General features: G+C 44.2%; 1 protein-coding gene across 3 annotated transcripts in view; it reads left to right on the forward strand.

Annotated features, from left to right (window-relative positions):
• Positions 1–13,062, forward strand: part of PAAF1 (proteasomal ATPase associated factor 1) — a 46,978-nt gene that overhangs the window by 27,580 nt on the left and 6,336 nt on the right. For all 3 annotated transcript variants that reach the window (XM_047752860.1, XM_047752861.1, XM_047752862.1), the window contains 3 exons: positions 2,481–2,572; positions 4,644–4,759; positions 6,464–6,546. In XM_047752860.1, coding sequence (XP_047608816.1) covers positions 2,481–2,572; positions 4,644–4,759; positions 6,464–6,546 — 291 coding nt within the window. The remainder of the gene's footprint in view (positions 1–2,480; positions 2,573–4,643; positions 4,760–6,463; positions 6,547–13,062) is intronic.

Genomic DNA, 13,062 nt, shown 5'->3' on the forward strand with positions numbered 1-13,062 from the left:
TTTCTAGGGCTACTTCCCACAGCATATGGAGGTTCCCAGGCTAGGGGTCTAATCAGAGTTGTAGCCACTGCCCTACACCACAGGCACAGCAACGCCAGATCCTTAACCCATGAGTGAGGCCAGGGATCGAACCTGCAACCTCATGGTTCCCAGTCGGATTCCTTAACCACTGTGCCATGACGGGAACTCCCCTATACACATTTTAAATAGTTATATGTTAATACACATTTCACTTCAAACCCAAGATTTCATATTTACTATTTAAAATAAGGTTGAGCTTTTAAAAATTAGCTGGTTTAAAGTAATTTAAGTGAAAAGGTTCTTATTTTCTCTAATTCCTCACTTCTCACTTACTCTTCAACCCATCCTGGCATAGTTTGCCCCCAGCTACTTAATGGCAGTGGCTCTTGTAAAGAGTGACAAGTGACTCCGTTGTGTGTAATCCAATGTTACCTCTCTGGGCTTGCCTTTCTGAATTTTCAATATGGTATAACACAGTAAACTCTTCTCTTCAGGACACTTTTCTTTCTTGGCTTCTATAACCACACTACACTGCTTTTCTTCCTGTCTCATTGGCTGCTGCTTCTTAATCTCTTTATACAAGCCCCCTTTTCTTTCTTTAAATGTTGGAGGGCCCTCAGCTCTACAGTTTCTCCCTATGTGATCTCATCATTGCCATGACTTCAGATATTATATTTAGCTGGTGATTTCCAAATGCATGTCTTTTTTTTTTAGGGCTGCACCCACAGCTTATGTAAGTTCCCAGGCTAGGGGTCAAATTGGAGCTGTAGCCACCAGCCTACACCACAGCCACAGCAACGTGAGATCTGAGCTGCATCTGTGACCTACACTGCAGCTCACGGCAACGCTGGATCCTTAACCCACTGAGCAAGGCCAGAAATCAAACCTGCATCTTTATGGATGCTAGTTGGATTCGTTTCCACTGAGCCACAATGGGAACTCCACCAAAAGAAAATCTAAAGCATAGATTTTTCACTTGCATTTCAGACTATTTAGATATCTAGTGGATAGCTTGAATTTACCTTCTTTAACGTGGAGTGTTTGATTTTCCCCACCCGAAATCTGTTTCTCCCCATCATGGTGGAGGGCACTACCGTGTCCTTGCTCAGGCCCAGAGCCTGAGGTTCATTCAGGATCCACTTCCACCCCTCCTTACGTCCACATCAGCAGTCTCTGATTTCTGCCTTCAAAATGATTCTCTGGAGTTCCCGTCGTGGCGCAGTGGTTAACGAATCCGACTAGGAACCATGAGGTTGCGGGTTCGGTCCCTGCCCTTGCTCAGTGGGTTAAGGATCCGGCGTTGCCGTGAGCTGTGGTGTAGGTCGCAGACGCGGCTCGGATCCCGCGTTGCTGTGACTCTGGCGTAGGCTGGCGGCTACAGCTCCGATTCGACCCCTAGCCTGGGAACCTCCATATGCTGCGGGAGCAGCCCAAGAAATGGCAAAAAGACAAAAAAAAAAAAAGATTCTCTCTTGTTTTTCCACCTTGCCCTATCTCTGCAGCTCTCCTTTCCTCCTGCCAGAATCTTGATCTAATCTACATTATCTGTTGCCTGCGCTAGTTTGTGATCCATCTTCTCTTAGGAACCATTGCGATCATTTAAAGAGCATAGATCAAGTCATATCATTCCCCTTTGTCCCTACTCGCCTCTGGTGGCCTCCTTTTCTGTGTGCATTTGGCCCTCTGTATCCTTGGGTTCCTCATTCGGAACATGATCTGGTTGAATCTGCGGATGTGGAACCCTCAGATACGAAGGGCCGGCTGTGGGGACTTGAGCATCTGTGGATTTCGGTGTCTCTGGTGCAATCCCCCAAGATAATGAGGGACAACCTTATGTTAAAATCCTAACCTCTTCCTGTGTCTTATTACAGACTCATGCTTTTTAACCCCTACAGTCCTCTCCAGCCTCATATCATACCCCCCTCTGCTGGGTCCATTGTGTTTCAGCCATAGGTCTCTGTTCTTTCAGCACAACAGACTTTACCAGCCTCCTGGGCTTTGCCTTCTTCTCTTAGTCTGGAATGTACCTCCTGAAACTCTTTACATGGCTGGCTTCTGTTTACCATTCAGGTCTCAGTTGAAAAGTGGCCTTAGGAGTTCCCGTCATGGCTCAGTGGTTAACGAATCCACCTAGGAACCCTGAGGTTACAGGTTCCATCCCTGGCCTCGCTCAGTGGGTTAAGGATCTGGTGTTGCCGTGAGCTGTGGTGTAGGTCACAGACGTGGCTCGGGATCCTGCATTGCTGTGGCTGTGGTGTAGGCCATCGGCTATAGCTCCGAGTAGCCCCCTAGCCTGGGATCCTCCATGTGCCGTGGGTGCGGCCCTAGAAGAGACAAAAAAAAAAAAAATGCAAATCACTAACAGGACAATTCAGTCAACAGCCATCAGTAATAGCTGTGCTTTCTGGGTACAGCCAGCTGATCAACTCCATTATTGACATGACTTATCTATCACGCAGGCGAACGGGAGGTTGGAACAGAGTCGAAAATGCTGCTGTTGGCCCGGGAAGATAAGAAACTTCAGTGTGTGGGACTGCAGAGCAGGCAGCCGGCAAGTGGTTCTTCTGTGCCCTCTGAACTTTGGTGCAACCTGGGTCACCCTCATTCTTAGAAAGCTGCTTTGAAAACCTTTCTACTTTCTCCCTGTATTCTTTTGAGGAAGCTGCATGAGGAGAAGCAGTACAGTATGGTGATGGAGAGCATGGGCTGTGGAATGAGGGCAGCATTTAAACCCTCGCTGTTCTGAATGGCTACAGCATTGGACAGTTACATAAACTCCGAGCCTCTGTGTCCTCATCAGTAAACTGGGCATAGAAGAACTGACCACGTAGGGTCGTGTGATGAGGTTAAGTGTCCTACTGCTTCGTGGACCTTTAGCAAGTCACTTCCCTGGGCCTTAGGGTGCTGTGTGTAAAAGGATGAGGCTCGGTAGACTCCCTTCTACCCGTGAGGTCAGGTGAAGACTTTCTGAGTAAAGCACTTTTGCATTCAGGGCTCTAAACCGATTAATGACCAGAATGTCTTTTATAGAAGAATTAGTTGGATTTAGTTTGCCAAGCAGACTATGCTCTTAAATAAACTCCAAGTTCTGGAGTTCTCGTCATGGCAAAGCAGAAACAAATCCTACTAGTATCCATGAGGATGCAGGTTCGATTTCTGACCTCGCTTGGTAGGTTAAGGATCCAGTGTTGCCATGAGCTGTGGGGTAGGTTGCAGATGCGGCTCGGATCCCACGTTGCTGTGGCTGTGGTGTAGGCCGGCGGCTACAGCTCCGATTAGACCCCTAGCCTGCGAACTTCGATATGCTGTGGGTGCGGCCCTAAAACAAAAACAAGCAAAAAAAAAAAAAAAACCTCCCAGTTCCTTGAGATTAGACTTTCTAAATTTCCTTCCAGCTCCTGTCATCATCAGCCAAACAACTTTAATGATTTGGCTTGCCCACAGGCTTTATATTTTAATTTCATTTCACTACTTCATTGAACTTGTAATGTTTCTATTTTCAGAATTTGTTCTGGGAACATTTTTTTTTTGTCTTTTTTCTAGGGCCGCAGCATATGGAGGTTCCCAGGCAAGGGGGCTAATCAGAGCTGTGGCCACCGGCCTACACCACAGCTCACGGCAACGCCGGATCCTTAACCCACTGAGCAAGGGCAGGGATCGAACCCGCAACCTCATGGTTCTTAGTCGGGTTCATTAACCACTGCGCCACGACGGGAACTCCTAACATCACTTTTTTTTTTTTTTAATCATTTTGCCTTTGCATTCTGAATTTCCATGCTTTTACTTCCAAAGGGAAATTGAGGGTCTTTGTTTTTTTTCTTTTTTAGAATTTTTGAGGGTGAAATTAACATTTGAACTAACAGTAAGAAATAAATAAAAATCTGATTTGGTTTTGTTTTTCAGGTCCATGAGGTGAATTATGATTCTTTAAATTGCCACTTTAAGTTTTTTTCATGTCCTTCAAAGGATTATTAGTAGTGACATGAAGAAGACTTAAATGTGTGGCTTGCAAGTGTTTATCAAATGAGAGTTGAACTGAAAAGAGGAAAAGGAAAGATTTTGGGGAGTTCCCTTTGTGGCTCAGTGGTTAACGAACCCAACTAGGAACCATGAGGATGCGGGTTCGATCCCTGGCTCTGCTCAGTGGGTTAAGGATCCACTGTTGCCCTGAGCAGTGGTGTAGGTCGCAGACAAGGCTCAGATCCCATGTTGCTGCGCCTGTGCCATAGGCTGGCAGCTGCAGCTCTGATTCGACCCCCTCCTGGGAACTTCCACATGCTGTGGGTGGGGCCCTAAAAAGCAAAAAAAAAAAAAAAAAAAGGAAGATTTTTGGTGTTGAGGATCCCATTACTCAATGTTTGAGGGTGAATAATGTGAAAACTGCTACCTCAAACTGTGATACTACATACCCTGCTTCAGTCCTCAGCCAGCCTCGGGTTCCTAAAATCCTGGAAATGCCTCCTTCTCAGTTGCTGGTGAATGCTTGGTTTAGATCGGGAGAGCTTAAAGAGGGAAGAAAGAAATTCTCTCTAAAAATAATAGTAAAATTATCCCTCTCATGTTGCCCCTTTATTCCTGAAAACAATCCTTAAATAGCATCTTTGGCTCCTCCTTGTTCCCAGGTGTTCCTCTTTATTGGCTCAGATGCCTTCAACTGCTGTACTTTTCTCTCTGGCTTCTTGCTCTTGGCTGGGACACAGGATGGAAACATTTATCAGCTGGATGTGAGGAATCCGAGGTGAGTCACCATTCGTTTGCATGTGCAGGTCTTCTGCAGAGTGGAAATTTTTATTGGCTTTCACAGTGACTTAGTGTAGCACATAGATGACTTTTGAATCAAGGGTATATTTTTTCATTTATAAAGGTTTTCTAGAGTGAATTGTCTGATTGATCTTATTATTCCTGGAATCACATTAAAGGGTAATTTGATTCATAGTCATAATTGTCATGGTTGTTTTGAAAGTTAAGCTTAAATAGTGAACTAGTATTTCACTTACAGTGATTGTGTAAACTTTTAATTTTAAGGAGCTTGGTAATTTTCTCCATGGTGTTTGATCTGGGTTGGCCTAAGATTGATCATTTTTGGTGCAGGCAAGCCAGCTCTGATTATTTGGCTTTGATCATGACCTTTATTAGGCTTTATCCTGGTCTTAAAGATATCCAATGAGAATAAACAACCTCTTTGTCCCATGATTTAACAACTTGTGTAATTCTGGCCCTTCTTCTGTTTCCTGCCTTTGTTTAACTGATATTTATTGAATGGCTTCAAAAAGACTCTGGGAGTTCCCATTGTGGCTCTGTGGGTAAAGAACCTGACAAAGTGTCTGTGAGGGTGTGGGCTATATTCTTGGCCTCGCTTAGTGGGTTAAGGATCCAGCATTGCCACAAGCTGTGGTGTAGGTCACAGATGCAGCCTGGATCCAGTATTGCTGTGGCTGTGGCTTAGGCCTTCAGCTACAGCTCTGATTCAACCTCTAGCCTGGGTACTTACATGTCCTGCAGGTGTGGCCATAAAAAGAAAAAAAAAAAAAGATAAAGACTCTGCCATCGAGGCAGTTGGAGTCGAATACTAAATATAGACAGGTAGAAGACGGTTGTGATACGATATGGTCGGTGATCTGACCGGGCCACACCCAGGAACTTGAGGAAGCACCAAAAAGGGAAAGAGAAGGTGAGGCTGCTTCTGCAAGGATATGAGGCTTTAATTGCATCTCGTTCAGTAGAAAATTACCAAGTAAAGAAGGACCTGCCTCTGGTAGAATAGCATCTAGAGAAGTGTGAAGGCTTGTGAAAGTGTGGCACTTGAAGGGACCTCTGCGTATTCAGCATGGCAGGTGTGTGCCCTGCCAACAGAGAAGTGGTGCCAGATAGGAAAACAGGAGTTTGCTTAGAAAGGACTTATGTACCGTCCCAAGGAGTTTGGACTTCATTCCAAGAGCAGGGAAAAGATTTCAGCTACAGAGTGACCAGCTTACACCTTTTCTTCCCTTACTTAAGGTACTTTATTTTTGTACTTGTTTTTGCCTCCATCGAGATAGGGAGTCTGATCATTGTTATAAAATCACCCATGAAATTGATTCTTTCATTTTGCAGAGTTCTGAAAATTTTAATATTTCACAACTTTCTGTAAGTAGAAAGATTAACATAGTGTTAACATTGTTAAACCCTTGTCAGGCGTCCACTAGAAACTGGAGATATTGGTCATGACTCGGTTCATTCAGCTCAGTGACGTGTTTAGAGACGTGTTTCGAGTCACTCCAAGGTAGTTCTTCACACATGACCTTGGTCTGTCTTTTAAAGATCTTGCCGGGAAAGAACCGTATGAAAGTTTAATCTCTGTCCACGTTTGTCCCGTGTGCGGTTATTACTGAATGTTGAATATTGCCAAGCATTGCTTTTGAAGAAAAAAATGTGAAATTGCCGCATTTGTTCTGAATCCTAGGGCTCCGGTGCAAGTCATCCACAGATCAGGAGCACCAGTCCTGTCCCTGCTGAGTTTCAGAGACGGATTCATTGCTAGCCAAGGTGGGTCCAGGGACCAGGTGAGGGAGGTGATTCTGCGTGGTTCAACCGGGTCTCAGTTGCTGGTCTGGCGGGGCTGGGGCATAGGCCTCCACGATTGTTTGGCATGTTGTACTTTTCACATAGAGTTTCACATCTTCCTTTCACCCAGTCCCCTCTTCAGTCCGAGTTCCTTGAGAGGAGTGACTGTGCCTTATTTATCGTGTTAGCCACAGCCTTTCGTTCATTGCCTACTGCCTAGCTGCTCCTTAGTAAACATTGGTAGAGTGAATATACTGGCCCTTATTGCAAAACACTGAGGATTCAATAATGAATTCGTTACAGTCTCTGCTCCAAAGAGCTCCCAGTAAGGCAGGCAGACGTGTGGACATGTGATTGAGTTTAGTCTGACAAGGGCTTCAGCAGAAGACTGTCGTGGGAACATGGGGGTCAGCTCCCCTGAGTGTTAGGAGTGCCCCAGGGTGGTCTTCGTGGACTAGGCGACGTGTGATGTGGATATTCTGTCAACTGGAGACGTAAAGATGAGCACAGAAGGCCAGAGCCCCAGTGTGCACGAGTCGTAGATGAGTGCCGAGGGATCTGTGGTTTACGGGTGTCTCCTGTGTGGTAGGTGCTGTGTGAGCCTCAGCGCTATATCCGTCATCTGGGTGGAGTGAGTACCTCGGTGCAGCCAGTACGAAATATATGGAGTGGAGTTTGGGAGCGGGATCGGGGGACATGCACGGAAGAAGGCGTTCATTAAGGGGCACTTAATCCTCCTAGGAATATCGGAGGGCTGGTTGTAGGTCCCTCCTCCTTACCTGAGGGTCTCAGGGAATCACGGAGGATACTTTTGGTTGTTAGTGACAGAACGTCCACCCGACAATGGCTTCGGTAATTGGGAAAGCGTACCGCTTCACTTAGCAAGACGTTCAGGTTTATGTGATTCCAGATCAGACTCATTTAGTGATTTGGAAATGAGGTCAACACGGGAGACTAAAACAAAAACTGAGGCGGCCACTCGGTCAGTGTGGTGCCCTTGGTTATCTCCAGGACTGTGAAGACGAGTGAAATCCAAGAAAGTGTAAACTGAAGTTGGCCGAGGGGCGTATGGACAATTTCTGAACTCTCTTTATAATTTTTTATTAAATCTGGAATTATTCTAAAAATATTTTTTAAATTTAATAAGTGAATGAAACCTTTAACAAGGAACAAAAAAATAAAAATCAAGAACCCAGCCTCAGAGTTCCCGTCATGGCTCATTGGTTAACGAACTGACTAGGAACCGTGAGGTTGTGGGTTCGATCCCTGGCCTTGCTCAGTGGGTTAAGGATTCAGTGTTGCTGTGAGCTGTGGTGTAGGTCGCAGATTTGGCTTGGATCCTGCATTGCTGTGGCTGTGGTGTAGGCCGGCGGCTACAGCTCTGATTAGACCCCTAGCCTGGGAACCTCCATATGCCGTGGGAGCGGCTCAAGAAAAGGCAAAAAGAGAAAAAAAAATAATAATAACCCAGGCTTTCCCCATCTTTTGACACTCTCCTCCCTAGCATGCTGTACTGGCTTTTGTCCTCAAGGTCACAGTGCAAGATAGCTGTGGCAGGTCTCATCATCACATAGCATAGATATTGGTTCCTTCTGAGGAATGAGAAACAATTCCTCAGAAGCAGCCCAACAGACTTACTCTCATGCCTCATTGGCCACAATAATATAATACATGCCATGCCCAGAAGACCTAAATAGACATTTCTCCAGAGAAGATATACAGATGGCCACCAGGCAAATGAAAAGATGCTCAGGATTGCTAATTATTTGAAAAATGCAAATCAAATCCACAATGAAGTATCATCTCTCACTGGTCAGAATAACCATCATCAAAATGTCTATAAGTAATAGATGCTGTGGATGTGGAGAAAAGGGACCCCTCCTACACTCTTGGTAGGAAATAAATTGGTACAGCTACTCTGGAAAATAGTATAGAGTTTCCTTAAAAAAACTAGAGGAGTTCCTGTTGTGGCACAGCAGAAACAAACCTAAGAACCATGAAGTTGCAGGTTCAGTCCCTGGCCATGCTCAATGGGTTAAGGATCTGGCGTTGCCGTGAGCTGTGGTGTAGGTCACAGATGTGGCTGGGATCTGATGTTGCTGTGGCTGGGCCATAGGCTGGCAGCTCTAAGTGCAGTCGGACCCCTAGCCTGGAAACCTCCATATGCCGCTGGTGCGGCCCTAAAAAACAAAACAGACAAACAAACAAACTGGAAATAGAGCTACCATATAATACAGCAATCCCACTCCTGGGGATACATCTGGAAAAGATGAAAACTATAATTTGGGAGTTCCCATCGTGGTTTGGCGGAAACGAATCCGACTAGCATCCATGAGGACACGGGTTCGATCCCTGGCCTTGCTCAGTGTGTTAAGGATTTGGCATTGCTGTGAACTGTGGTGTAGTTCGCAGATGTGGCTCAGATCTGGCGTGGCATGGCTGTGGGTGTGGCCAGGACTATGGCTCTGATTTGACCCCTAGCCTACATATGCTACAGGGCAGCCCTAAAAAGCAAAAAACGAAATAAAACAAAAAAACAATAAGTTGAAAAGATAGATGTATCCCAACGTTTACAGTGGCACTATTTACAAAAGCCAAGACATGGAAACAACCCAAGTGCCAATCGACAGAAGATTGGTTTAAGAAGATGTGGTTATATATATGCAATGGAATATTAGCCATAAAAGAGAATGAAACATTGCCATTTGCAGTAACAGGAATGAACCTAGAGAATATTACACTAAGTGAAGTAAGTCAGACAGAGAAAAAAAAAAAAGTGACATCACTTACATGTGAAATTTAAAAAAATGAATTTACAAATGAATCTATTTACAAAACAAACAGATTTTCAGACATAGAAAACAATAATAGGCAACCAACAGTGTCTGGATTTCCATGGCCATCTCTCTGATATAGGTAGAAACCCTTCATCCCTGACAAAACTCATGCCTCGGGAATTCCCACTGGGGCACAATAGCATCAGTATCTCTGCAGTGCCAGGACACAGGCTCAATCCCCGGACTGGCAAAGTAGGTTAAGGATCCGGTGTTGCCACAGTTGTGTTGCAAGTCACAACTGCAGCTCAGATCTGTTCTCTGGCCTGGGAACTGTATATGCTGTGGGGCGGCTGAAAAAGAAAAAAAAAAAAAAATTGATAGCTTGGAGTTCCCTGGTGACCTAGAGTTAAGAATTTGGCCTTGTCACTGCTGTGACTCAGATTCAGTCCCTGGCCTGGGAACTTCTGCATGCTCGGGTGCAGCCACAAACAGACAAATAAAAACCTGATGCCTTATTTCCCTAGCCCTTCTTTAGCATTTCCCAGCCATAGCAAGGAGTAAGTAGGAATATGTAGACCTGATTTTTAGCTCTCTGTACTCCCTCTCTCTCAACCTCTTTCCCCCTTATGGCTGGGCATCAGTTGGTCATGCAGTGGTTATTCTTTTATGAAGCCTTAATAAAAGAACAGCTGGCATAAGCTTGTGACAGCCTCCCTTGATGCTGCTGCATATCACTCACTATGATCTTATTTCTTTGATTACCTCTGCTGCCATGCCACACTCTTCCCTTGAAACCTCTGCACTGTGCCCTCCAACCTGTCCTCTTGGTTTTTTTTTTTTTTTCTTCTTCTTCTTCTTTTTTGTTGCTTTTAAGGGCCGCATGCATGGCATATGGAAGTTCTCAGGCTAGGAGTCAGACCAGAGCTACAGCTGTTGGCCTATGCCACAGCCACAGCAACACAGGTTCCGAGACATGTCTGCAGCCTACACCACAGCTCATGGTAACACCAGATTGCTGACCCACTGAGTGAGGCCAGGGATTGAACCTGCATCCTCATGGGTACCAGTTGTATTCCTTTCTGCTGCGCCACAGTGAGAACTCCCTCAAACTGCCCTCTTGAAGGTCACCAATGATAAGCCTCTTGCTAGGTCTAATGGCCTTTTATGTGTACATACCTGTCTTGTCCATTAGTCCCCAAATTTCCTTGAGGGCAGGTGCCATGTCTTCTCTGTATACCTAGCTCATGCACAGGACTAAAGAATTGCAGCAAATGTTTATTGAATGAGTGAATACATATTTTTCATTTTTGATTCTGTTATATTATTTCCTTTTTATTCAACATAGTTTTAGAGGTCCTAGCCACATTTCTCAGAGAAGAAAGGAATCCAAATTGGAAAAGAAGTGAAACTATTACTGTTTGCAGATGACATGATACTATACCTAGAAAATTCTAAAGATGCTACCAGAAATCAGAGCTCATCAATGAATTTGGTAAAGTGGCAGGATACAAAATTAATATAGAAATTGATTATATCTCTATATACTAACAATGAAAGACCAGAAAGAGAGATTAGGGAAACGGTCCCATTTACCACTGCATCAAAAAGAATTACATACCTAGGAATAAAGCTACCTAAAGAGACAAAAGACCTATACTCTGAAAATTATAAGATGCTGATGAAAGAAATCAAAGATGACACAAAGAGATGAAAAGATATACCATGCTCTTAGATTGGAAGAATCAATATTGTCAAAATGACTGTAATTCCCAAGCCTGTCTACAGTTTCAGTGCAATCCCTTTCAAGTTAACAATGGTGTTCTTCATAGAACTAGAACAAAATACTTAAAAATTTTTGTAGCAACACAGAAGACCCCAAATAGCTAAAGCAATATTGAAAAAGAAAAACAGAAGTGGAAGAATCATGCTTCCCAACTTCAAACTATACTACAAAGCTACAGTAATCAAAACACCATGGTATTGGCATAAAAACAAAAATACAGATCAGTGGAATAGGCTAGAAAGCCAGAAGTAAACCCAAGAACATATGGCCAACTAATCTATGACAAAGGAGGCAAGAACATACAGTGGAGGAAAGACAGTCTCTTCAGTAAGTGCTACTGGAAAATTGGGCAGCTACACATAAATTAGAATGTTCTCTAACACCATACACAAAAATCAACTCAGAATGGATTAAAGACCTAAACATAAGGCCGGATACAGTAAAACTCCTAGAGGAAAACATAGGCAGAACGCTCTTTGACATAAATCACAAAATATCTTGTTTGATCCACCTCCTTGAATAATTACAATAAAAACAAAAATAAACCAGTGGGACCTCATTAAACTTAAAAGCTTTTTCACTGCAAAGGAAACCATAAAAAAAAAAAAAAAAAAGACAACCCACAGAATGGGAGAAAATCTTTGCAAATGATACAACCAACCAACAAGGGCTTAATCTCCAAAATATACAAACAACTCATAGAACTCAACAACAAAAAAACAACCCAGTCAAAAAACAGGCAGACGTAAATACACATTTCTACAAAGAAGATGTACAGATGGCCAGTAGGCACATGAAAAGATGCTCAAGGAGTTCCCTTTGTGCCTCAGCAAGTTACGAACCCGACTAGTATCCGTGAGGATACAGTTTCATCCCTGGTCTTGCTCGGTGGGTTAAGGATCCGGCATTGCCGTGAGCTATGGACCCTGCTTTGGAGAAAAGGAAAGATGCTCAACATCACTATTAGAGAAATGCAAATCAAAACTGTAATGAGGTACTACCCCACACCAGTCGGAATGGCCATGCTTAGTAAGTTTACAAATAACATACTGGAGAGGGTGTGGAGAAGAGAGAGGGGAGGCTGGATGGGGAGTTTGGGGTTAGTAGCTGCAAACTACTACATTTACAATGGATAAGCAATGAGGTCCTATTGAATATAACACAGGGAATTATATCCAAACTCTTGGGATGGAACATTATAGAAGATAATACAGGGAAAAGAATGTATATGTGTATAACTGGGTCACTTTGCTGTACAGCAGAAATTGGCACAACACTGTAAATCAACTATACTTAATTTTTAAAAAAAACTTGTTAGCTTCTTAGAGTTCCCGTCGTGGCGCAGTGGTTAATGTATCCGACTAGGAACCACAAGGTTTCGGGTTCGATCCCTGGCCTTGCTCAGTGGGTTAACGATCCGGTGTTGCCATGAGCTGTGGTGTAGGTTGCAGATGCAGCTCAGATCCCACGTTGCTGAGGCTCTGGTGTAGGCCAGCGGCTACAGCTCCGATTCGACCCCTAGCCTGAGAACCTCCATATGCCGTGGGAGCAGCCCAAGAAAAGGCAAAAAGACAAAAAAAAATTTGTTAGCTTCTGGTGTTCCCATATGGCTCTGTGGGTTAAGTATCTGGCATTGTTACTGCTGTGGCTTGGGACACTGCTGTGATGTGGATTCGAACCCTGGCCTTGGAACTTGCACGTGCCACAGATGCAGACAAAAACAACAACAACAACAAAAAACCTGTTAGCTCCTTTGACCTGTGGATACTGATTACTCTCCTGTCATTCACTTGCACCAGTTACTGCTCCTTTCCCTGATTTCCCTGCAATCCTGGCTGGCATGATTCATGGTATCCTGTAGGTTCTCAAGTTGGTCATTGAACTTGAATCCTTTTGCTATTGCTGCTGTTGTTGCCATCCCTCAACCAGAAATATTTC

The sequence above is a fragment of the Phacochoerus africanus genome, chromosome 11, assembly GCF_016906955.1.
Source record: "Phacochoerus africanus isolate WHEZ1 chromosome 11, ROS_Pafr_v1, whole genome shotgun sequence".
In the NCBI taxonomy this organism is placed as follows: domain Eukaryota; kingdom Metazoa; phylum Chordata; class Mammalia; order Artiodactyla; family Suidae; genus Phacochoerus; species Phacochoerus africanus.